This window comes from Salmo trutta, chromosome 2 (assembly GCF_901001165.1).
Source record: "Salmo trutta chromosome 2, fSalTru1.1, whole genome shotgun sequence".
In the NCBI taxonomy this organism is placed as follows: domain Eukaryota; kingdom Metazoa; phylum Chordata; class Actinopteri; order Salmoniformes; family Salmonidae; genus Salmo; species Salmo trutta.
The window spans coordinates 49,957,554-49,982,075 of record NC_042958.1 but is presented as its reverse complement, the minus strand read 5'-3'; the positions used below and the strand labels follow the sequence as shown (position 1 = coordinate 49,982,075).

General features: G+C 44.5%; 1 protein-coding gene across 2 annotated transcripts; it reads right to left on the bottom strand.

The window, feature by feature from the left end:
- Positions 1-1,234: 1,234 nt before the first annotated feature.
- On the bottom strand, positions 1,235-24,522 carry LOC115156546 (transmembrane protein 94). 2 transcript variants are annotated; one of them, XM_029703996.1, is made up of 30 exons: positions 24,339-24,522; positions 23,211-23,508; positions 16,734-16,859; positions 16,500-16,627; positions 15,496-15,632; positions 15,107-15,321; positions 14,784-14,935; positions 14,298-14,400; positions 14,126-14,212; positions 13,879-13,995; positions 13,739-13,795; positions 11,261-11,365; positions 11,005-11,160; positions 9,400-9,579; positions 8,976-9,285; positions 8,700-8,873; positions 8,433-8,535; positions 8,145-8,353; positions 7,767-7,945; positions 7,462-7,674; positions 7,283-7,382; positions 6,969-7,077; positions 6,603-6,792; positions 5,532-5,609; positions 5,333-5,418; positions 5,151-5,232; positions 3,371-3,629; positions 3,030-3,123; positions 2,736-2,906; positions 1,235-2,565 (listed from the first exon to the last, which is right to left on the bottom strand). In XM_029703996.1, the coding sequence occupies exons 2-30, from the start codon at positions 23,232-23,234 to the stop codon at positions 2,493-2,495; spliced, it is 4,017 nt and encodes a 1,338-aa protein (XP_029559856.1). In that variant the 5' UTR covers positions 23,235-23,508; positions 24,339-24,522; the 3' UTR covers positions 1,235-2,492. The 2 variants fall into 2 exon arrangements, with proteins under 2 accessions (XP_029559856.1, XP_029559861.1); XM_029704001.1 differs by lacking the exon at positions 13,739-13,795 and having other exon boundaries at positions 24,339-24,521.

The window sequence follows — 24,522 nt, the reverse complement described above, 5'->3', positions numbered from 1 at the left end:
TGTGTTATTTCATAGGTTTGATGTCTTCACTATTATTCTACAATGTAGAACATGGTACAAATAAAGAAACCCCTTGAATGAGTAGGTGTGTCCATATACATAAATGGGAAATACATTTAAAAAAAATCATGGATTGAAATGTACTTATGCATTCTACTGTATAAAAATCAACATCTTCAGTCTGTTTTCCCTCGTAAGATAGCTACGTTGTTCATTCAATAAGGAATTCTAAGTAGTTCAGTGCTTTTACATTATATCTACCTCACACACAGATCTAGCAGACCATGCAACTACCAACTCTTCTATGAAATAGTGTACTTAAAAAGTAAGTACGCTCCAACCAAAGGGAGCCTATGAAGACCACAAGTGTGCAAGGCCCGATCCTGAGGTGTTAATCTAAAAAGGTAGGCACCATGTTTTTATGCCATCTTGGGCCCTGCCCCGACTCCTAGTCAATATAACATGAGCATTGTAGCCCTCATTCAAAACAAAGACAGGTAAACAATACCAGAGCACGTGGTGAGAAGTCGAGAGGTGTGGCGCATGCATTATCAAATGTATACATGTATATAGTTTGACTGGGGCACAGGAGTTTTTTCTGACCACATGATACAACCGGGGAAAAACTCCAGACCGAAGTGCATAGGGTGCCATTTGGGAAACAAGGATAAGAAGATCAACACATCAAGCTGTAAAAATAAGATACAACAAAAATGAAAATAGAACAGCAGTGGCCGATCAATCTGTAGCTAGTCATCATTTGTAGAGTTCAAATGGGTCTACTGATATGATCACCCAACACAGACAGGTAGCCTGGTGGGTCTCACTAACTCCGCTTCTAGGCCGGGATTCAATCCGAAACCACCATTCAGCGCTTGACGTAGGTCATTTCCAAATGAGCCGAGATCTGCAGTTTTTCCTTAAATGGGATCTTCACGAATGCAGTACTATTGCCTTTGAAAGCAGCATTGTCTATAAGCGTGATCGGAATGAATCGCAGACTATGTCAGCTTGCGCATTGTTGTTGTCCAATGCAGAAACAAGCACACAGGCTAGTAAAAAAAGACAACTGGATGACATGAAGCACCTTCAGGATACCCTGGGATGCTCTAGAACCCTAGAGGGTATTCTAGTCTACAACACCACTGACAAAACCTTATTAGCTGAGTAGACCACAGTCCCTTAGTAGAACTCTGGCGGGAAAAACAGTATGTACACAAGGATCAAACCAGTCTAGGATGATTGATGATTATTAAACCATAAATCCCTTTCTTACAGTACATGAGTTTCAAAGTGGCAGGCTAGCACATTCTTCAAAATACAATTTACCTAGAAAGAGACTAATTCGGTTCTACTTGTTTATAGTAAATTAATCTTCATTACTTATTGCATTAGAGCATGATTGCCCTTGGCTTAGCTCGGGAGTCGGATCGTGTAGGGGTGAAACAAAGGAAACATTTGTTAGGAAGGAAAATCACAAGGGATATTCCTCTTGGATCCTGGTTAAGAACATGCCACGTTCATTATATGGCTAGAAGGCTGGGCTATAAAGAGTCTTGTTAAGAAATCCTTAGTATGGTGAACAGAACCTTTCAAAAACTGGTTCACGTGAATCCACAGGGTTAGCACTACATTGTGGACTCCAGACATCACCTGATTGCAGGCTTTTCAGGTCTATCAATGCCAATTATTTGACAGATTTAGGACCAGGACGTTGTCCCAGACCAGGATCTGGGCCATGTTACTAGATACATCATCCGTTCCTTTTAGCACTGCTTGGCGTTCAGATATACAGCAGCAAGTGGCTGTAATGACTGACTACATTCAAGGTGAAGGCTATTGTACTCTACTATGGTATTGGGATTCATGTGAAAGGGGGAGACATGCTGAAGTGTGATAATCCCTATGTGAGCCAGTATCAGAGACCAGTGACAAGGAGAAAATACCCCCTTCCCTAAACTCAAGTAGGGGCTACAGTAAAACATTCCCCATGCGTTAAAAAATACATTCCACTATATAATAAATTATTCACATTTCTATGCTGTCTTTCTTTTAAAAGCAAAAAAGGAAAGAACATTCTTTGGGATTTTCCTTTTTTTTAACATAACAATGATACAATATCATTTAAATCTAAAAAATAAAAAAAGATTGGATTTTCGCAGTGTTAAACCACCCAGCACGTGTAGCGGTTTGGAGGACCTGCTAGGCAAAGTGCTTTCAGGTTGAGGTGGGTTGAGTGATCCTGGGTTCAAGTCAATGAATCAAACTCAAGAGGAGTTTGATTCTGGGTTTAAGGTAGAAGTTCCCCTAAACCACAGATCTAGAATCAGATAGACCCTGTCTCCAATCCTAACAGAGGGATGAGAACCATCTGACCCTGTGTCAGTGGTTAGGGACAACTTCGACCTCCTCCAGATTCTGGTGCCTCATCTTTTCCCAGTGGGCTGATTGGTTCACAGCATGCATTGCCACGCCCCTCTGTTAATTGTCAATCAGAAGGGAGAGTTCATCCCTAGTTTAGTCTCAAACTGTAGCTTCTGTCTCTTCTGGTAGCGAACCCTCACCCTGCAGACAGAAGGAATGGAAAGATCAACACATGAGAACCATTCTCCCCCCACATGACATCATCCTCCATCCCACAATCCTCTACTTTCAACCCTTCTGTCTTTTCCGCAATCTTCCTCCCATCATACCCCTCCTACTCCTCCTCTCACCCCTTCCTTCCTCCAGCTTACCGTATCTCGTGTAGTTTGACGGCCTCGTTGAGCAGCACTACCACCAGGCAGGACAGGGAGACCAACAGCCAGGCCAGCATGGGGATGTCCTTCAGGCCAAAGGTCAAAGAACCCGACCTGTCCTGCCACAGCTTGTAGTCCACCGTGGCCTGTACCATCTGACCCAACAGACTGGAGGTGGGGAGGAAGGGAGGGGACGAGTGAGAGTATCAGATGGATGCCAACAAAAACAAACATATCTATTGCAGCTGCCGCTTCGTAGTTGTTGGAAACAGTTCGGCTACACACACTTACACTACAAGGACAGTGAGGCACCACCAGGTGTTGCTGAAAGGGTTCTTCTTCCACAGAGGCTGGGAGCGATGGACGTAACTTAGCGAGATGACCACTGGAAAAGAGGAAGGGAAAACAAAGACATGATTCTCCAGGGGCAGAACAGAAGTCAGAGGCTGCGTCTGAAATGGAAACCTATTCCCTATATTACACCCTGGTTAAAAGTAGTGCACTATATAGGGAATATGGTGCCATAGAGCTCTGGTCTAAAGTAGTGCACTATATAGGGAATATGGTGCCATTTAGGATGCATCCTGACTTAACAAATGCAGGGGTGAGAGTTCACCGAGAGCTCCTCCTACCGGTGTGCAGGGCCAGGAACCCAGCCATGACCTTCTGAGTGAGCAACAGGCCGTTGGACAGCTCTCTGAACCAATGGGGAGCATCCCGAGCTGAACTGACACTAAGGATATCAGTACAGTTGATGGTTGTGTTCTCTGCCAGTGTCAGGTTGTTGGTCCTCAGGCAGACCTCGTGCAGCGTGAAGCCAAAGCCTAGCAGGTAGGCACACACTGTCAGGCCAAACTTCAACAGGAAACAACCCAGGAAGTAGGTCTGCGTCTGCAGGAAGTATATGTATACAAATCAAGATGTTAAAAGGAATGCTATGGTACACGTCATGAGTAAGATACTTTTGTATATATAGTGTATGTGAACACCACTTCAGATGAGGGGATTTGGTTATTTCAGCTATTAAAATGGAGCACACAGCCATGCAATCTCGACAGACAAATATTGCAGTAAATGGCCTTACTGAAGAGCTCAGTGACTTTCAATGTGGCATTGTCATAGGACGCCACTCTTCCAACAAGTCAGTTTGTCACATTTCTGCCTTTCTAGAGCTGCCTCGTCAACTGTAAGTGCTGTAATTGTGAAGTTGAAACTTCTAGGAGCAACAACGGCTCAGCCGCAAAGTGGTAAGCCACACAAGCTCACAGAATGGGACAGCCGAGTGCTGAAGTGTGAAGCAACACTCACTACCCAGTTCCAAACTGCCTCTGGAAGCAATGTCAGCACAAGAACTGTTCGTCGGGCGCTTCATGAAATGGGTTTCAATGGCCGAGCAGCCGCACACAAGCCTAAGATCACCATGCTCAATTCCAAGCGCCGGCTGGAGTGGTGTAAAGCTCAGCACCATTGGACTCAGGAGCAGTGGAAATGTGATGAATCACGCTTCACCATCTGGTAGTCCGACGGACGAATCTGCGTTCGGCGGATGCCAGGAGAACGCTACCTGCCCCAATGCATAGTGTCAACTGTAAAGTTTGGTGGACGAGGAATAATGGTCTGAGGCTGTTTTTCATGTTTTTTTTCAAGTTCCAGTGAAGGGAAATCTTAACGCTACAGCATACAATGATTATTCTTCCAACTTTGTGGCAACAGTTTGGGGAAGGCCCTTTCCTGTTTCAGCATAACAATGCCCCTGTGCACAAAACAAGGTCAATACAGAAATGGTCTGGTGAGATCGGTGTGACTTGACTGGCATGCACAGAGCCCTGACCACAACCCCATCGATGGGATGAATTGGAACACCGACTGCGAGCCAGGCTTAATCTCCCAACATCAGTGCCAGACCTCACTAATGCTCGTGGCTGAATGGAAGCAAGGCCCCACAACACTGTTCCAACATCTAGTGGAAAAACTTCCCAGAAGAATGGAGGCTGTTATAGCAGCAAAGGGGGGACCAACTCCATATTAATGCCCATGATTTTGGAATGAGATGTTAGACCAGCAGGTGTCCACATACTTTTGGTATGTAGTGTATCAATAATAAGCATCTGACTCAGCATATTTGGAGTTGGCAAATCATGACAATCCTCACAAAATTAGCATAGTGTGAAGTAATATTTGCACTCACTGTATATAGACTTTTTGTTTTCTTTTGTTCTACTGTATTATTGACTATGTTTTGTTTATTCCATGTGTAACTCTGTGTTGTTGTATGTGTCGAATTGCTACGTTTTATCTTGGCCAGGTCCCAGTTGTAAATGAGAACTTGTTCTCAACTAGCCTACCTGGTTAAATAAAGGTGAAATAAAAAATACAAATATGTCTGAAACAGGGCCGGTGCGGGTATAGTACCTTTCTAGGGATGGCATCTTGGTTCTTCCCTGTGGCCACATTCATCACAGAACTGTCTGGTGGCTTTCCTAAGAATGAAACACTGCCAACACAACACACAGAGACATGGTTAGTATCATGTAAGTCTACTGTTGTACTATATAACACGAGTGTGAAATCTCTATGGTTGGTAGTGGTGGTACCTGAGCAATGGACAGCTGAAGCAGGACAACCATAGGATGTCAGTGATGTTCATAGGAGGAGGGAGCTGGGCTAGGCAGGCCAGAAACTACACCAACGGGATGGGAAACAATAACGGAATCAAATATTCAGGTTTAACTGTTGCATCCTCAGTTCTTTTATTATAGTTGAAAATAATTGGCTGTACAGGTGTTCTCTCACCTGGATGAGGACCAGGGTCAGCTGACACTGCAACAGGAACAGGAAGCTCTTGCGGATGGTGTAGGTAGTGTGACGTGCCTGGAAAGGAATCATAACTTGTCAAATAAATATATTGTATCTTTGTGTCTGTACATGTTTTGCTACCTCATCAGAACTAGAATGTTCCGACAAGGTAGGAAAACAAGAATAATTTGGAAAGTCTGTACTTTTTTCAGGTCCTGAATTTGTTAACATGCTATTTTAGTCTTAAGGGTTAGGTTTGGGGTTAAGGTTAAAGGTTAGGGAAAATAGGATTTTGAATGGCAATACATTTTTACTCCCCAAAAAGTCCTGAAATGTCATGAGAGAGAGAGAGCGAGAATGTGGTCGGAAATCCCACTTGTCACCCAACGTCCCCCACCATGCAAAAAATATAAAAAGTTACGAAATGTAAAAAACTCAGAACTCCCTCCCCAAAAAATGCAGCTCCAAATTCGCTCAATTCATTTTGTTTAAAAATATCATTTAACAAACACCCCATCTACTTTTGTGACTATGTACCATTTGGTTTTGAAGTAGGCTGTCGTAAGAAGCTTCAACATTTCAACATGTCGTAGGCTATTAAACAAGAATCGACCTGATGGTAGGCTATGTGGCCACCGTGTTAAAAAACAAATAGCTATTTCTCTAATCTATTGATGATCAGATACTTCAGCCGTAACTGGTTCTGTTGCGCTCATATTTTACAGTCGATAAACAACTTTAGTATTGTTCCAAACTTACTCCTTTCTTCATAAAAAAAATAAAAATAGCCTGTATAGAAATGAAAACGTCTCTGGTTCTGCAGCATGGGTTCATTCATCGTCTTGCCATCAATTATACAGGCTGTGTGACCTAGTTCTTGGTTGACTCATCCACAGCTCTGTGCATTAGTGATGGGGTAGGCTAAATAAATACAATAGAAATCAGAGCGGGAGAGAAGGACGACACTTTAAAACACTTTTATACTCTCCACGTGCCAGAAAAATTACTCATGCTCTGCTCCAGCTCCACTCACATCCTCTGGTGTGTGTGTGTGTGTGTGTGTCTCACCTGTTCTATGAGTTTGACCATGCTGACAGACTCCCCCTGGTGGAAGGTGACAGAACAGGCCAGGGTGTTGAGTTGACCAGACAGACTGAGAGGAGACAGACCCTCCACCTCCCCGTTCAGCCCTGCTCCTATAGCGTAGCCAAACGTCTCCCACGAACACCGCGACGGGTACAGGGGGTCCAGGGCGATGCTGGGGGGGGGTTAGGAAACAGCGTGTGTGTGATCTGCATTCCTCTACATACTCTCATTAAGTCCAGCAATATTATGTGGTTGTAAGTGTACTTATGGACGCACATCAAAGACTATTTATAAATGAACTAGGCAGCAGCTGCTGTGTTTGTGACATGTGATTACGTGTGTGTGTACCTGAGGTCACTCTGTAGAAAGAGGCAGCTGTTGCGGAAGTTAGCAGAGCTCCCCAGGCAGCATGTCACTTCTCTGTTCTCCTGCATGATCTTGATCATCTCACACATGGCTACACACAGTGAGAGATTTAGAGCACTAACACATGCGTAGCTGTAACACGCATAACTACATTGCATATCTTGTGATAAAATACACTCCTATACCGTGGTCAATTGATTTGTATATTAAAATATAGGAATGTCTCAGAAACAAATACTACGGTTTTTGAAAAACAGAAAAGGTTGTTTCATGTAAGTGGAGATGTTCAGACTCACTCTCTGGGGTACAGTCGGTGAAGAGGGGTACCAACAGAGGCACGTTGTCAATGTTCTTCAGGTGAGGACGAACCTGGTGGATACCACGAGGTAGCTTGGCCTGGAGGGAGACAGAAGGATTAGCATGAGACAGGGGGAAGGGACAGACGAGGGAAGACAAACAGTACTTGTTCCTGTACCCGGTTGCAGTCCTCCAGGAAGCTGGGGACATCAGTGGTCTCCTCCTCCGGTAACAGCAGCCCTTCTGCCTCATCTCTAGAGTCTTGATGGTCATCGTGTACGGAGTACTGGCCGGGGCTGTTGGGGGTGCCGTCACAGGGACTGTCTCTGTTTGGGGTCAGAGAGATATGACAGTTCCACCCTGTTTCCAGGCCCATCTTCTCTGCAAACACCTACCACATTCACAAAACAGACAGATCATCATCATCATCATCGGCATCATCATCACATACATCTCAGCAAACACACACACACACACACACACCTTGCTGCGTAGTTCGTCCTCCATAGAAAAGTAGACGAAGCGTATGCAGGCGGTGACCAGTGCGTCTATGAGCCTGACGGTGTCCAGACGAGCCTGGAACTGGGATGACACCATCCCCATGAAGATCTGACCACTCAGAGCCTGAACACAGTCGTCCTTCTCCACACCTCCTATACCCTCTATGGAGAGAGAGAGAGAGAAGAGGGGGACAAGACAAAAATACATCCAAGCAAAAGTTACACTAAGGTACAAAACACATCTGTAAGTGTAGCAGCATCTCCCTTCCTGCATCCCTCCCTCAATCCCTCCTTCCCTCAATCCCTCCTTCCCTCAATCCCTCCTTCCCTCAATCCCTCCTTCCCTCAATCCCTCCCTCACCATCAGAGCTCCAGGAGTTCCTGCGGGAGACATGTTTGATAGGGGTGGTGGAGGGCAGTTCTACCCCAGAGAAGAGGTTGGGTCCGGGGGCTAGTTCCACACATTTCCCATTGAGCTGGTTGGACAGAGACACCTGCATGGGCTTGTAGGCAAAAGCAGAGCAGTATCCCGACAGACAGGCCCGCTGGTAGAAGTCCAGAACCTTCTTCCTGTAGAGGGGTTACCATATAAAGGGTTAATAATGGTTTTCATAAGGCTGCCATAAGGCTGTTATTAGGCTGTTCTGACCTGTCGGAGCCAGAGAGGGGATAGATGTCGGATCCGTCCCAGACATCAGTGCAGGCCTCCAGGATGAGGTCAGCTGAGCCGTGAGACAACATCTGGACGTTATCTAGAGGTGATAGTTCAGGGGTCACAGAGGTGCAAAAAATTATTCCAAGAAAGAGGTCAAGGGTTAAAGAAGAGGGAGGGTAAGAGAGATAAGTGAGAGGGGAGAAATACAAAGAACAAAAAGAGTTAGAGAAAAAAATTAAATACAAATTGAGCTATTCTCACTGGAAGAGGAGTCTCTTATGAAGAGGGAGATGAGGTGGCTGATGGGAGGTTGTCTCTTGGTAAAGTTATGTTGGCGTCGAGGGACAGACTCCTTGGCCTTCTCCCCACAGGGCATCTGGTACAGAGCTAGGTGGTTCTCCTGTTTAAACAGCTCCCTCGCTCCAGGAGTGAACCCTGAGAGAAACCCAGGAAGAAAGAGAAGGGGTCAGTGTGTATGAGTCTGGAGTTCACAAAGTAAATGTATAGTTTTCTGTGTGATTCTCTTCCTCTCCTCACCTATAAGCCTGGACAGCTCACACAGTCCCCAGGGCACGTGGACGGGCAGCACGGCCCCATGGCTCTCCTGCAGCGCCAGGTTACTGAGGTGGTCGGAGAAGCGGCAGAGCTGCTGGGTGACGCTGGCGTTGCACAGGTTGAGCAGGATGTTGAGGCCCAGGGGCTTGAGGCTGGGCAGGTGGCACTGCCAGCCCTGCTCGTCAAACTGGATACTCACCGGGTTCTGCTGGTCCTGAGACAGACTCAACATCTCCAGGTGGTAGTCACACACGTAGTCCTCTGCGTCGTTGTCACAGCAACCCACCATGTCCTGAGAGAGGGGTGGTGAGAGAAAGAGAAGAGAGAGGGGAGAGAAACGCTGTGTAGTAAGATGACAAGAGAATGATATACAGGATGTGTGTGTGTGTGTGTGTGTGTGTTTTACCTGTTCAGGGCCCTGATCCCCGCCATCTGTGTCGTGGCTGAAGCTGACATTAGATCCTGAGGGGTGTTTGGTGCGTGGGTGTGTCTCCCGTGCTTGCGAACAGCCAGTGTCATGTGACGTCTCGCTGGGCTCATATCCATCCATCATTGGCATACACAGCAGAGCCTCCCCCTCCTGTGTCTGACGGACAGGATGAACAGCCAATCAGACATCACTCTTTACACCACTGCTTTTCAGTGATTGAAAGTACTCAAGTTAAAATAAAGTAAATAAATACTTAAGTTGTTTTTTGGGGTATATTTTTTACAACTTTTAGGTCACTATATTCCTAAAGAAAGTGTTTTTTCTCCATACTATTTTTCTCAGTACTATTACATTTTGAATGCTTAGCAGGACAGAAATGGTCCAATTCACAAACTTATCAAGAGAACATCCCTGGTCATCCCTACTGCCTCTGATCTGGCGGACTCACGAAACACTTCGTTTATAAATTATGTCTGAGTGTTGGACTGTGCCCCTGGCTATCCATAAAATAAAATAAATCGTAAATCGTGCCGTCTGGTTTGCTTAATAGGAACGTTAAATCGTGCCGTTTGGTTTACTTAATAGGAATGTGAAATTATTCATAATTTTACTTTTGATACTTAAGTATATTTAAAAAAATACTTTTACTCAAGAAGTATTTTACTGAGTGATTTTCTATTAAGGTATCTTTACCACCACTGCTGAAAAGACACTCACCTATCAAACGAGTCTCACAGGAACTAGATCATTGTCTCACGTCAGATAGCCATCTCACGGAAGACAATGGGAACTACAAAGCCTTCAGAAAGTATTCACACCCCTGGACTTTTCCACATTTTGCTGTCTCACAAAGTGGGATTCAAATGGACTAGTCATTTTTTGTCAACAATTTACACAATTTACACAAAATATTCTAATGTCAAAGTGGAAGATTTTTTTTTAATTAATGTTAGATATTTTTTTTTTAAATACAAAAAAAAAAAAAACCATACTAATATACACTATGTATACAAAAGTACGTGGACACCCCTTAAAATGTGTGGTTTCGGCTATTTCAGCCACACTCGTTGCTGACAGATGTATAAAAATCAAGCACACCGCAACTCTAGAAGGGCAGTGTGTGACCAACTGACTTGTTGGAAAGGTGGCATCCTATGACGGTGCAAAGTTGAAAGTCACAGCTCTTCAGTAAGGCCATTCCACTGCCAATGGAGATTACATAGCTGTGTGCTCGATTTTATACACATGTCAGACACGGGCGTGGCTGAAATAGCCAAAGCGGAAAGCAGCATCGTTGTCGTCAACGTCTTGTTTCATCTGCTGCATTGACCATGCAGACTGAATAGTGAGCGTCAAGCGGACTTGTGGTCGAGCAACAACTGTGCTCCTTGAGTGACAGGGGTGGGGCATGATGAGAGACGACTCAAGTAGCGGAGGAAACTATAAAAACGGACGTTACACACAGCGGAGTGGCGTATCACATTTAACCAAACATTGAAATACTGTTAGAACCAGTGAAGTAAATGTATCCATACCGGTATATAGGAAGATACGACATACCACCCACACACACACACCCACCTCGTCCCGGTCCTCGGAGTTGACAGAGAGGTCGTCTCGCAGGTCTTCTTGACTGTCGTTGTGAGGCGGCTCCACGCGACCACTAAAGAACAGCACCGTCTCTGGACTGGGGTTAGGCCAGGATAATACACCCCGTTTATCCACACAACACAACACCTAGAGAGAGAAAGAGAGCGAGTTACACACAAATGCACACACACACACACACGCAAATGCACACACGCAAATGCACACACGCAAATGCACACACACTTACAGTGACAGAGCCAAGTGTGTGTAGCAGGCTGGAAGTGTAGCAGAGTGTCTGTGACTCTCCCTTCAGCACGCCCACCAGGTGTCTCCACACACACCGCAGCATCTCCTGCACACACACAAACACACATTTAGACTAGATAGCATTTTCACCCACTAAAAAAATGTATATAGTTGATACATAGTTGACTCAATTTTGCAGGCAATATAATCTACAGTATAGTGGGCTACAGTGGTAATTGAGGTAGATACAGTGTCTTCAGGAAGTATTTAAACCTCCTGACTTATTCCACATGTTGTTGTGTTACAGACGGAATTCAAAATGGATTCAATTGAGATTTTGTATCACTGGCCTACACACAATACCCCATAATGTCAAAATGGAATTATGTTTAAAGAAAGGTTTACCAATGAATAAAAAAAATGACTCATTGTGTGTACAATAAGTGTTTAACATGATTTTTGAATGACTACCTCATCCCTGTAACCAACACATATGTGTAAACTCCTTCAGTTGAGCAGTGAATTTCAAACACAGATTCAAACACAAAGATTGGGGAGGTTTTCCAATGCCTCGCAAAGAAGAGCACCAATTGGTAGATGTGTAAAAAAAAGTTTTAAAAGCTGATACTGAATATCCCTTTGAGCATGGTGAAGTTGATACACCATCCAAAGTGTAATTAACACCCCAAGTCACTACAAAGATACAGACGTCCTTCTTAACTCAGTTGCCGGAGAGGAAGGAAACCCCTCAGGGATTTCACCATGAGGCCAATGTTGACTTCAAAACAGCTACAGAGTTTAATGGCTGTGATTGGAGAAAATTGTATTTACGCCACAATCCTAATACTAACCTAAATGACAGAGTGAAAAGAAGGAAGCCTGTACAGAATGAAAAATATTCCAAAACATGCATCCTGTTTACAAACAAGACACTGAAGTAAAACTACATGAAATGTGGAAAAGCAATTAATACAAAGCATTATGTTTGGGACAAATCCAACACATTACTGATTACAACGCTCCATGTTTTCAAACATAGTGGTGGCTGCATCATGTTATGGATATAGTTGTAATCATTAAGGATTGGTGATAAAAATAAAACGGAGCTAAGCACAGGCAAAATCCTAGAGGAAGACCTGGTTCAGTCTGCTTTCCACCAGACACTGAGATGGATTTACCTTTCAGCAGGACAATAACCTAAAACACAAGGCCAAATCTACTGGAGTTGCTTAGCAAGACGACATTGAATGTTCCTGAGTGGCCTAGTTACAGCTTTGACTTAAATCAACTTGAATGGCTGTCTAGCAATGATCAACAACCAACTTGACAGAGCTTGAAGAATTTCAAAAAGAATAATGTGCAATTACACAATCCAGGTGTGCAAAGCTCTTCTTAGAGACTTACCCAGAAAGACTCACAGCTGTAATCGATTCCAAAAGGTGCTTCTAATATGCATTGACTCAGTGGTGTGAATAAATGTGCAAACATTTTAAAAACATGTTTTCACTTTGTCATTATGGGGTGTTGTGTGTAAACAAAATATATTTAATCAATTTTGAATTCAGGCTGTAACACAACAAAATGTGGAATAAGTCATGGGGTCTGTATATTTTCTGAAGGCACGGTATATAACTAGTGGCAAATAAAACACCTCTACAACACCTTCATCTTTCCCAGAATGGTTGAAACCTAAATGTGAGTAAACACAGTATTTGTAGACGTAATTTTAGATGTCTTCAGTCTGACTACAGTCCAGGCGATGCAATCAGGGACTGTGACCCAATACTCTCAGATGCTTCCTTTTCTTAAGAAATTATATTTCTCCCAGGTCCTTCTGACCCTTTCCAGATTAATGTTCATCAAGTAAAGCATTTGAGTAAAGGACACAAGGAAAGGAAGTCGTTTGAGAGTTGAAGTACACAGCTAGTGAGGCAGAGTTTCCCCATCATGCATTGCAAGCTAGAGGACAGAAGTGGCAGGCTCATGGGAAAGGCCGATCCAGTACCAAGCCCTATAGCAGGGAAGGGGTTAGTTCTGGACTGGGCCAATGTGTCAGTAACGTAGAGGTGGGGGCGGTGAGTACTGCCGTTTGTGGGGGGAGTCAAAGGGTTACATGATTGGCTGAAGAAATGGTATGATGAAAAATTGCCCAAACTAGATGAGTCAAATTTGCCCTTCCATTAGGGATGATCGGAGAAAGACTGATTGGCTGACAGCGAGAGAGAACCAATAGAAATTCCAAAGAGACAAGAGATCTCATCATGCCAGTTGAGGAAAATCAATCACATTAGGGATAAACAATGCAAAACCAAATAGATGATTGGAGTCCCAAACTCAAACAACAAAAGAAGATGAGTGAGGCGGGTGTGTGTGAGCTACAGGGTTTCACAGTGGTGGGTGCAGGGGCGAGGGCGGGCAGCGTGAGGACGGGGACGAGTGAGTGAGGGGGGAGGCAGGGGTAGGACTTGAGGAGTTATACCTGGGAGGACACCACTTCAGTGTAGCTGCTTAAAGTGTCCTCGGAGAACTTAGCAAGCTGGGGCGAGAGAAGAGGCTAGTTAAACCACACAGGAGGCATCTCTCTGTGTCTCGCATGGCGCTTGTGTATGTGTTTCTCACCAGGCCAGTAGGAGAAGCTCTGCTGGACTCAGCCAGGACGCTAGCCTCTCCATAGGTGTTGACCAGCACCCACATGACAGGAAACAGCAGGGGAAGGATGGGCAGCACTCCCATCAGCTGGAACACAACACTTATTACAATAGGAATATTTTATAGGTTTGAAGAGATTCCGTCCCCACTGGTTAGCCAACCCTGCTATAAATATAGAGAAGGGGCACGGCCAGGAAGAGGTGTTCAGTCTCCATACCTGCAGCTGGATGAAGTTGAAGCGTCCAGGAGTGAGGCTAGGGGCGTCAAAGAAATAACGCACTGTATTCACAACCAAGAACGCCATCTATAGGAGGAGAGAGGGATAACATGAGGGACAACGTCAAGTGGCTTTAATTAAGAAACTGTGTTTCTGTGTTTGCTTTCCTCACCAGTACAATAGGGCAGGCGAACTTGGCCATGATGGACTGAACGGTGAACCTCTCGTTATCCAGGGCTGTGATTGGTCGAGACAGAGCCAGGTCCAGACTGTTCCTGTAAAGCACAGAGGTGGATTCAGCCAGGGGTGTCAGTCATTTCAGATGAAGTCATGAGACGGTTTGAGCCTCATCTTGGACAACAACAAACATGCAGTTTAGACCAGTATTAGACTTAATGTGGGTCTGGGAAACCTGCCCAGTATCTTTAAACTGCTTCAAAATGACACACTGAGACGTCACAATCACGGGACAATTTCAGGTTTCCTTTGACTCTAGATGATCATTCATGATTTGCGCAAACTTTCTCCTCGAGTTGAATTCTTGGACCAAGAATTGTTGGATAGCAAACTAGAGAGTGGTGAATTATTACCTCAAACCCGTTCACCTCGAAATCAAAGTTTGTCTGACTGTTCAGCCTCAAGAGGATGCATTGCCCACCTGACGCTGTCGAGGATGGGCGTGCGGACCACCCTGAAGAGGCGGTGCTGCTGGGGGCTCTGGGGACCCCTCTTCTGGTCCCCCCGGGGGGAGGGAGGGGGGGAACGAGGTGGGAACATGTCACCTGGCTCCAGAACTATATGATCGTCATCCTGGAGAAGGGAGATACAGGTGAGACATCCACATAAGCAGTATCCACCTCCTCTCTCGCCTTTACCATCTACACCCCCCCTCTCTCTCTCTCTACCCCCCTCTTTCCCTCTCACCTTTACCATCTACGCCTCCCTCCCTCTCTCCACCCCCCTCTTTCCCTCTCGCCGTACATTGATGCCTCTGAGAGAAGCGAATGTCTCCTGTCCTGGCCGTAGTGCTATGACGTCTCCCTCCACCAGTAGGGACACAGGCAGGTTGACCAGGTTGGAGTCGCGGTAGGTCCAGTGGAGTGACCAGGAGGGGGAGGAGGGGGTGTACAGGTCAGGGTAAAGGGAGGGAGACCACCTCATCCCCTCACCCAAATCTGCCCAGCCCGACAGGTAGCCTGGAGGCGGGAGAGAGAGGGTGGAAGGGGAAATTAAAAGATAGGATCATAAAACGAGAATGGTGGAAACTTGCCAACCTCAAGTAAAAGTGTTTATTACTTAACATTTTCCCTCCATTTAAATCTCCAACTGTCAACTCTCATCTCCTTGCGCCATCCCCCCTTTTCTCTCACCGTTGAGCTGATTGATGATGCTGTTGAGTCGGTGCACCATCTCAGTCCTCCTCAGCCTCTGCTGTCGACCAATCAGCATGAAGCTCAGCGTGAAGAGCATGAGGAGGGCCGCAGCGTTCACCAACTCTATCCCAGAACTACAGAGAGAGGAGAAAAGGAGAGATATGATAGTATTCAGACTGTTGGGGATTCCTGTGTTTCAACCTTATTTTACCATGAGGAAGCTCTGATTGGAACTTAAACCCACCCGTTTTCCAGTCCCCACAACACCCACCCGTTTTCCAGTCCCCACAACACCCACACGTTCCAGTCTAATCACCACCCACACGTTCCAGTCTAAACACCACCCACACGTTCCAGTCTAAACACCACCCACAAGTTCCAATCTAAACACCACCCACCCGTTCCAGTCCACACAACACCCACCCGTTCCAGTCCACACAACACCCACACGTTCCAGTCTAAACACCACCCACACGTTCCAGTCTAAACACCACCCACACGTTCCAATCTAAACACCACCCACACGTTCCAGTCTAAACACCACCCACACGTTCCAGTCTACACACCACCCACACGTTCCAGTCTAAACACCACCCACACGTTCCAGTCTAAACACCACCCACACGTTCCAGTCTAAACACCACCCACACGTTCCAGTCTAAACACCACCCACACGTTCCAGTCTAAACAACACCCACAATCAAATAAAATTAGACCATATGGATTTGTGTCCATACCGCAATATATTGCCTGAATTGATGCCATAACAATAAAGAGAATGCTAAGTTTATAACATGAATGTGCACCACCGATTATTCAAATGATCCTTTAAACTACTACTACTAGTCTGATGGTTGTAGCCACCAACTGTCCCATTAACAATCCCCCATATTAACACACTTATTTCACATTTCTCTAGTATAGGCTACTTATCGTAATGAACGATATGGTCTGTGTGGATAATGTTCTGTCTATTGTCCCAGCTCTACAGTCAAACACACCTGCCGTGCGGCTGGTTGCCATAACAACAGAGAAGTCCCACCACCACCAGCAGTGTGAGGGCGGCTCCCGGCCAATGGAGACAGGAGTGACGGTTGCCATGGTGAAGGAAGCTTTTCACCCACTGCTCCTAAAATAACATCAACAAACAAAACAGCTCATTACGCTCTACAACAAAGAGTGTGTGTGTGCGTCAATGTGTGTGTATGTATGTGAGTGTGTGCAGTGGTATCTACCTGTGCAGTGGGTTGTTTGCCACGGCCTGTGGTCTGGTGCTGGTCAAGCAGGGTGGTGAGCTGGTCCCTCAGTGTTCCCAGAGCCTGACCAGTGGACAAGCCCAGGGTCCCCACCCCCCCCTCCTCCTGAAACACACACACACACACACACAAAATATATCATTTGAATCCACAAATCACATTACAGTCAAGAATGATTCAAACACTTCAAAGGTCACAAATTCATGGACATTTATGGTACAAAAAGCACCTTGTACACACAGCTTGGCTGCCCATGACAGCTGAAACAGAGCAGTACCTTGCTAGCTGCTTTGCCTTGGTCCTATGCACAGCTAAACTGTACGGTAGAATTATCGTCACTCTAATGAGCTTAACTAACTGAAGCCAATAAGACACGGTTTTAAATGAGCAGAGATCAGAGGTCGGACAATCGGCATGGCCGATTAATTAGGGCCGATTTCAAGTTTTCATAACAATCTGTAATCGGCATTTTTGGACGCCGATTACATTGCAATCCACGAGGAGACTGCGTGGCAGCCTGACCACCTGTTACGCGAGTGCAGCATCAAAAGGACCTTGTGGCTGCAAGGAACCAAGGTCAGTTGCAAGCTAGCATTAAACTAATCTTATAAAAAAAACAATCTTAACATAATCACTAGTTAAACTTGTAATATCGTCAACCATGTGTAGTTAACTAGCTTGTCCTGCGTTCCATATAATCAATGCAGTGCCTTTTAATTTAGCGTCAAATCACAGCTTACTTCAACTTCGCCAGACGGGTGATGATTTAACAAAAGCGCATTCGCAAATAAAGCACAATCGTTGCACCAATGTACCAAACCATAAACATCAATGCCCTTCTTAAATTCAATACAGAAGTATATATTTTTTAAACCTGCATATTTAGTTAAAATAAATTCCTGTGAACAGGCAATATTAACTAGGGAAATTGTGTCACTTCTCTTGCGTTCTGTGCAAGCAGGATCAGGGTATATGCAGCAGTTTGGGCCGCCTGGCACATTGTGAACTGTGTGAAGACCATTTCTTCCTAACAAAGACCGTAATTAATTTGCCAGAATTTGACATAATTATGACATAACTTTGAAGGTTGTGCAATGGAACAGCAATATTTAGACTTCGGGTTGCCACCCGGTCGATAAAATACTTAACAGTTCCGTATTTCACTGAAAGAAAACGTTTTGATTTCGAAAGAATTGTTTCCGGATTTGACCATGTTAATGACCTAAGGCTCGTATTTCTGTGTGTTATTATATTATAATTAAGTCTATGATTTGATAGAGCAGTCTGAGCGGTGGTAGGCAGCAGCAGGCTCGTAAGCATTCATTCAAACAGCACTTTCCTGCATTTGCCAGCAGCTCTTAGCAATGCTTGAAGCACAGCGCTGTTTATGACTTCAAGCCTATCTACTCCTGAGATCAGGCTGGCAATACTATAGTGCCTATAAGAACATCCAATAGTCAAAGGTATATTAAATACAAATGGTATAGAGAGAAATAGTCCTATAATAACTACAACCTAAAACTTCTTAACTGGGAATATTGAAGACTCGTGTTAAAAGGAACCACCAGCTTTCATATGTTCTCATGTTCTGAGCAAGGAACTTAAACGTTAGCATTTTTACATGGCATATATTGCACTTTTACTTTCTTCTCCAAACAGTGTTTTTGCATTATTTAAACCAAATTGAACATATTTAATTATTTATTTGAGACTAAAATGATTTTATTTTTGTATTATATTAAGTTAAAATTAAAGTGTTCATTGTTCATTCAGTATTATTGTAATTATAACAAATATGAATATATATAATACTAATAAAACATTTTTTTTTTTTTAAATATCATTTTAGATAATTTGGCAGTATGTCCAACCGGCTTCACAACCGCAAACCACATGTACGGCGTCGTGTGGGCGAGCAGTTTTCTGATGTCAACGTTGTGAACAGTGTGCCCCACGGTGGCAGTGGGGTTATGGTACAGGCAGACATAACCTACGGACAACGAACACAATTGCCTTTTTATCGATGGCAATTTAAATGCTCAGAGTTACTTTGACGAGATACTGAGGTCCATTGTCGTGCCATTCATCCGCCGCCATCACCTCATGTTTCAGCATGATAATGCACAGCCCCATGTCACAGGGATCTGTACACAATTCCTGAAATATGAAAATGTCCCAGTTCTTCCATGGCATGCATACTTAGACATGTCACCCACTGAGCATGTTTGGGATGCTCTGCATCGATGGGTACGACAGCATGTTCCAATTCCCGCCAATATCCAGCAATTTCGCACAGCCATGGAAGAGGAGTAGGACAACATTCCACAGGCCACAATCAACAACCTGATCAACTCTATGTAAAGGAGATGTGTTGCACTGCACGAGGCAAATGGTGGTCACACCAGATACTGACTGGTTTTCCTTTTCTTAAGGTATCTGTGACTAACAGATGCATATCTGTATGACCAGTCATCTGAAATCCATAGATTAGGGCCTAATGAATGCATTTAAATTGACTGATTTCCTTAGATGAACTGTAACATCTTTGAAATTATTGCATTTATATATATTTTTCAGTTTTGTTATGCGCAACAGTAGTGAAGCCAGCTGCAGAGGAACAGTCATGCCTAATGTCAGTGGGTTAGGGTTACAATGGAAGTGAAGCCAGCTGCAGAGGAACAGCCATATCTAATGTCAGTGGGTTTGGGTTACAATGGAAGTGAAGCCAGCTGCAGAGGAACAGCCATATCTAATGTCAGTGGGTTTGGGTTACAATGGAAGTGAAGCCAGCTGCAGAGGAACAGCCATATCTAATGTCAGTGGGTTAGGGTTACAATGGAAGGGAAGCCAGCTGCAGAGGAACAGTCATACCTAATGTCAGTGGGAACCCAATCTTTTCCCACACTCCACAGACACACCTAATTTCAGCTCAGCTTTGTTTTCAAGCTCCACATCCCACACAGCTATAAATAAATGGACAATTCTCCAGAGTCAAGAAGCAGAAAATCCTGTAGACATGGACACACACACACAAACACACCCGGGCGTCAGAGCCTGTGTGACACCGCTTCAGCATCCTAATGCCTGGCTAGCCTGTCTCATCTCTCGCTGCCCTACACTGAATCTTGGTCTAGCTCAGCAACAGCCCAGTGCCAGCTGGACTAGCTCTGACTGAATGTGCCTCTGCAAAGTCTGGCTAGATGATACAGGAGAGTGTAAAAAGAGTGGAGTCATATGAAAGCTGAAAGAAAGAGTGCATGGGTGGAAAGAAGAAGAGAAACTGTATTGAGGGTTGTGCTTTGCAGTGTTTCCGCAGCAGTTGTTTAACTGTGGTGGTGCGCCACGACAAAATTACAGTCCACATGTAATTTTGCTCTGCAAACAAAACAAGTAATGAATAGAAAGACTATTCTACTCTGAGGTTGTCAGATTGATCTATTTACCTAGTCGGCTTGTTGTGCGTTTTATGCGAGATAATTATTCCTTGAGGAACAAGTTACGAGTGCTATAGGGAGGGATACATGCATTCTGACAAGAAGTCAATGCATGACAATTCTTGCAATTGCAGGGAAAACAGAAGTTAACGGCCTTTGTTAAAAAGAGGACCCCAGCATTCCATTCCTACTTTTAACTCCTAAATATGCGCAAACTGCAACATTTTAAACCAAGAGTTTTTAGCAGTGGCATGGTTAAGTAAGTTACCACTGCTATTCCCTGTGAGTGCATAGGGGAGAGTGGGGCTAAATGTAACATGGGTAAATTGTAGGGTAACTTGGGATAAAATGCCACCCGACCTCAAAACACTTTCAGTTGAGCAAGAGTAGTGGTCACCAGTGAAAGTGTTGGGGGAAAAACTGCCATGAAATGGTTTCTGTGAGAAGTACAGACAGGGGGCGTATTACCCCTGGTGGTGGAGTGGCCCCAAGTTACCCAAAATTTTAACAAATCATTTAACAATTTCTGGGAGGTGGAAATATATTTTTTGGAGTAGAAAGTCCTTTTAAAAAGTCACCCGAACTGAGCATAGTCCTTCTACATAATCGCCAGGCCCCTAAAACAAGTGGGGGTAGGGACCCAACCTTTGTGTGGTAGCAGGGAGTAGCAGCACTTGCTATGCAAACGTGAGTATAACTCTTTTTTCCCCTCATCAATCTACACAAAATACCCCATAATGTCAAAGCAAAAACAGGTTCTTAAAAATGTTTGCAAATTTATGAAAAAATATGAATAAATTAAAATATCACATTTACATAAGTATTCAGACCCTTCACATAGTACTTTGTTGAAGCACCTTTGGAAGCGATTACAGCCTCGAGTCTCCTTGGGTATGACACTACAAGCTTGGCACACCTGTATTTGGGGAGTTTCTCCCATTCTTCTTTGCAGAGCCTCTCAATTTCAGATCCTCTCAAGATCCTCTTCTCCCTTGATTGCTCAGTTTGGTATTATGTGTAGAATGATATGGAAAAAAATATAATTTAACCATTTTAGAATAATGCTGTAACGTAACAAGATGTGGAAAAAGTCAAGGGCTCTAAACACTTTCCGAAAGTACTGTAAGTGAAAGAGCTAGCTTACCTCTATGCTAACGTTAACTAGCTATAGAACTACCGCATTTACCGGTAGCTCACATCTTCCATCAATTTTTACATTTTAGTCATTTAGCAGACGCTCTTATCCAGAGCGAATTACAGTAGTGAATGCATACATTTCATACATTTCTTTCTGCGTACTGGTCCCCCGTGGGAATCGAACCCACAACCCTGGCGTTGCAAACACCATGCTCTACCAACTGAGCCACACGGAACCTAAATAACACTGAATAACGCTAAAGTAACCAAATGAACATGTCTGCCAACTGTTGGTAGCCAACTGCTGGTGCTGTCATGCTTGATAGTACAAGCCTATGGGAAAATAGTTGTTTTGTTCGCGATGGAGGGCAATGTTTTTGTATAGAGCCCTGTTGCTAGGGCCAAAACTGTGTGCGTCTGTGTGTGTGGTTTGCGGGCTAAAACGAAACACGACGCCTCGGGCATGTATTCTATCATGGATGTGGTGACGTAGCGGTGAAAGGAGCCATGTTTTCTTTAGAGGGGTGGATAGTTTATTTCTGGAGCTAGCCGCATGATTTGTGTTTTGGGAGCCGCTGGCTGTCTGCACTTGGGCTCTGTGTGTGTGGATGGCTCGATGGATGGTGTCTGTGGTGCCGGGGGAGTTTTCAATAGAGCCTGCCTGCGGCCTAAATTAAAATGCGATGCGTTGGTCATGGATCTGATTGTGGATCTGGGGTCATTTTGGAGAAGTCCCGGAGACAGGCTTTCTTTGGAGGAGTGAACTGTGGATTTTGTTCAATGGGAAAGTTTTATTTTAAAAATTCTTAGGTTCAATGTTGTCACAGTTGCTTCTTGTTGAAGAGGCATCAGCTAACATTAGCTTGCTCCATTTCTGAATTCATTTGTGGCCTTTTCTTTCTAGCTGGCAAAATAAGTGAGCTAGATTTTGTTTGTGTATTGCCATATGTTGATAACATACCCAAGTTTGTCACTGGTATTGGCTAGTAAATACCCGAAATCTAGCCAGCTAGACAGTTATAGCAGCAAGCTAAAACCAGGGAGAGAGGGAGGAGAGAATTTACTTTGTTTCATCTGCTGCTGGCTTGATAAAGTAATTTTACAGACTATAATTGCTCAATATGTTGTGAATATTGTAGGAAAATCTTCACAATAACCTGCCCTGGGACTGCGGTTGAAAATTAGCCGGCTGGCTAAAACCGGCACTTTTACTGAAACGTTGATTAATGTGCACTGTCCCTGTAAAACAAAACCAACTCAAACAGCTGTTTTCCAGACTAAAACGTGAAGTACAACTTAGTGGGCATCAGCTCATCATGTACAGTAGACTCACCGTGCGAATCATCTTGTGCTCGGTTTTCATATGCAGGGAGAATAAATTGTACAATTGTAAAGTAAAAAGTTAGAACCCATGTACATTCACAGCCGTGGGAAGTAATGGTGTCGAGGGTGTTGATAAAATAATATGAATTGGATTGTGATTTAACTTATATACTCTTGGCCTTTATTACTCCTGTATGAGCGGAGCAAAACACTCCACAGCAGAGCGGGGTGAGAGAAAGGGAGGAGGCTGAGAATGAGAGCGGATGGTGTGGTTGCTGACACTTGTCAACCTTCAGCTCACTGCTTTTAAAGTACAGGCTCATGATAACAAGCTGACAGTCCAGTTCCTCTTTTGAGACACCAGACCAAAGACGGATTCAATGTGTCTGTCATGAATAGCTTACATTTTCTGGCCAGCTTCAAAAAACCTTGGAAGAGCGGCTACACACACACACACACACACACACACACACACACACACACACACACACACACAGTCTCTGTTTCACAAACAGCCCACTTCAGGGAGCCAGCTGACGTCGCTGGGCGCTAGGAAACTCACCTGCTTCTTATCCTGTAGCTCCATGGCAACCAGCGCAGCCTCACACCATGCTCCGAGTCTCACACACACCAGACGAGCATAGGCAGCGCCTTCACCCTCCGAATGTCCCCTTGATCCCCTCCGGATGTCCCCTCGATCCCCAACTTCGGCTGGAGGACAATGTCACCCACTGGCCCCCTCCTGGTGCCGCTATGTCAGCCTGCTCTGCCAGTCTGAAGGGATGACCATGCACGCCCACATGGACTCACTGCAGGGTTTTTGGAGGCTAGTTACTGTAGTCACGAATGTCTGGGTAGATCTGTGTGGGGAAGAGATCAATTAAAGGGAAATAAATTATTACGGTATTGGCATATAGCAGTCAGTCAGCGGTGATTCCATTCCCTAGCTATAGGTCAGTAGATCTGTGGGCTACATGACTGCAGTGGGAAAGAGGTAGAGACGATGTCTTTCTGACAATTTCATCTTAACAGGTACAGGAACCACACCCAACTTGTATGATAATTTACTTTACATGTATACATGGTGTAAGAATGCAGTCCAATAAGCAACTGGTGCAAACTACTGTACACATACGGAAAGACGTCATCAATTTATATAGCCAGCCATTCAGAAACAGAACTATTCGTTGCTGACAGATGTACAATAGATGTAATGTAATCCCTTTCTGCGTATGCTTATCCTTGGATTTCCTTGCACTGATTTGACCTGTACTTACACTGTCGTCTATGGGAGAGAGAGGCGAGGAGCGACAGCTCACATGTCATGATGCTTTTATAGTGACTTCCGGTTTTAGTGTGCATATGGAGCTTATGGTTTCACATGCCATCTAGATAACTGGGAGTCAATGGTAGTGTCCGCAGATTCTGCCATGGAAAAACAAGAATGCAATGCACCTAGCTAAAACTTCGCACAATCAATGCTGTGTGACAAAACACGTGCTAATGTTTCCGATTCATCGCCAGCTAGCTAATACGAGCTAATCTAGCTAGCGTTGCCATTTACAGGTTCGTTTTCTAATCGATGTCAAGAGACGCCTGCGATAACTGGCAACCGCGCGCTAAGCAATTTACAGAGCAAATGACACCACTGTCACTGCACCAAATATATCCGCATATCTGTCATACTCACGTTCAGGTTGCAACGAGGTCTGTCTCTCGTCACACCGTTTAAACCTCAATTTTATCTCAAAAAGCCAGAGTCCAGTCCACTAGTGAAACGCCATGTTAGTGAAGGAGTGGCATTGTTTTGTTGGAAGCGGTGAAGTACGGTTGTGATAGGTTGAGATTCCTGGAGGGCTTGCCATAGGTGGACT

Bases quoted from the DNA above. Each gene is read 5' to 3' on its own strand.
- LOC115156546 (XM_029703996.1), bottom strand. From the start codon at position 23,234: ATGGAGCTACAGGATAAGAAGCAG. The intron at 16,860-23,210 runs GTGAGTTTCCTA...TGTGTGTTTCAG, and splicing joins AGCTACAGGATAAGAAGCAG to GAGGAGGGGGGGGTGGGGAC. The intron at 7,946-8,144 runs GTGAGGGAGGGA...CTCTCTCCATAG, and splicing joins GAACTCCTGGAGCTCTGATG to AGGGTATAGGAGGTGTGGAG.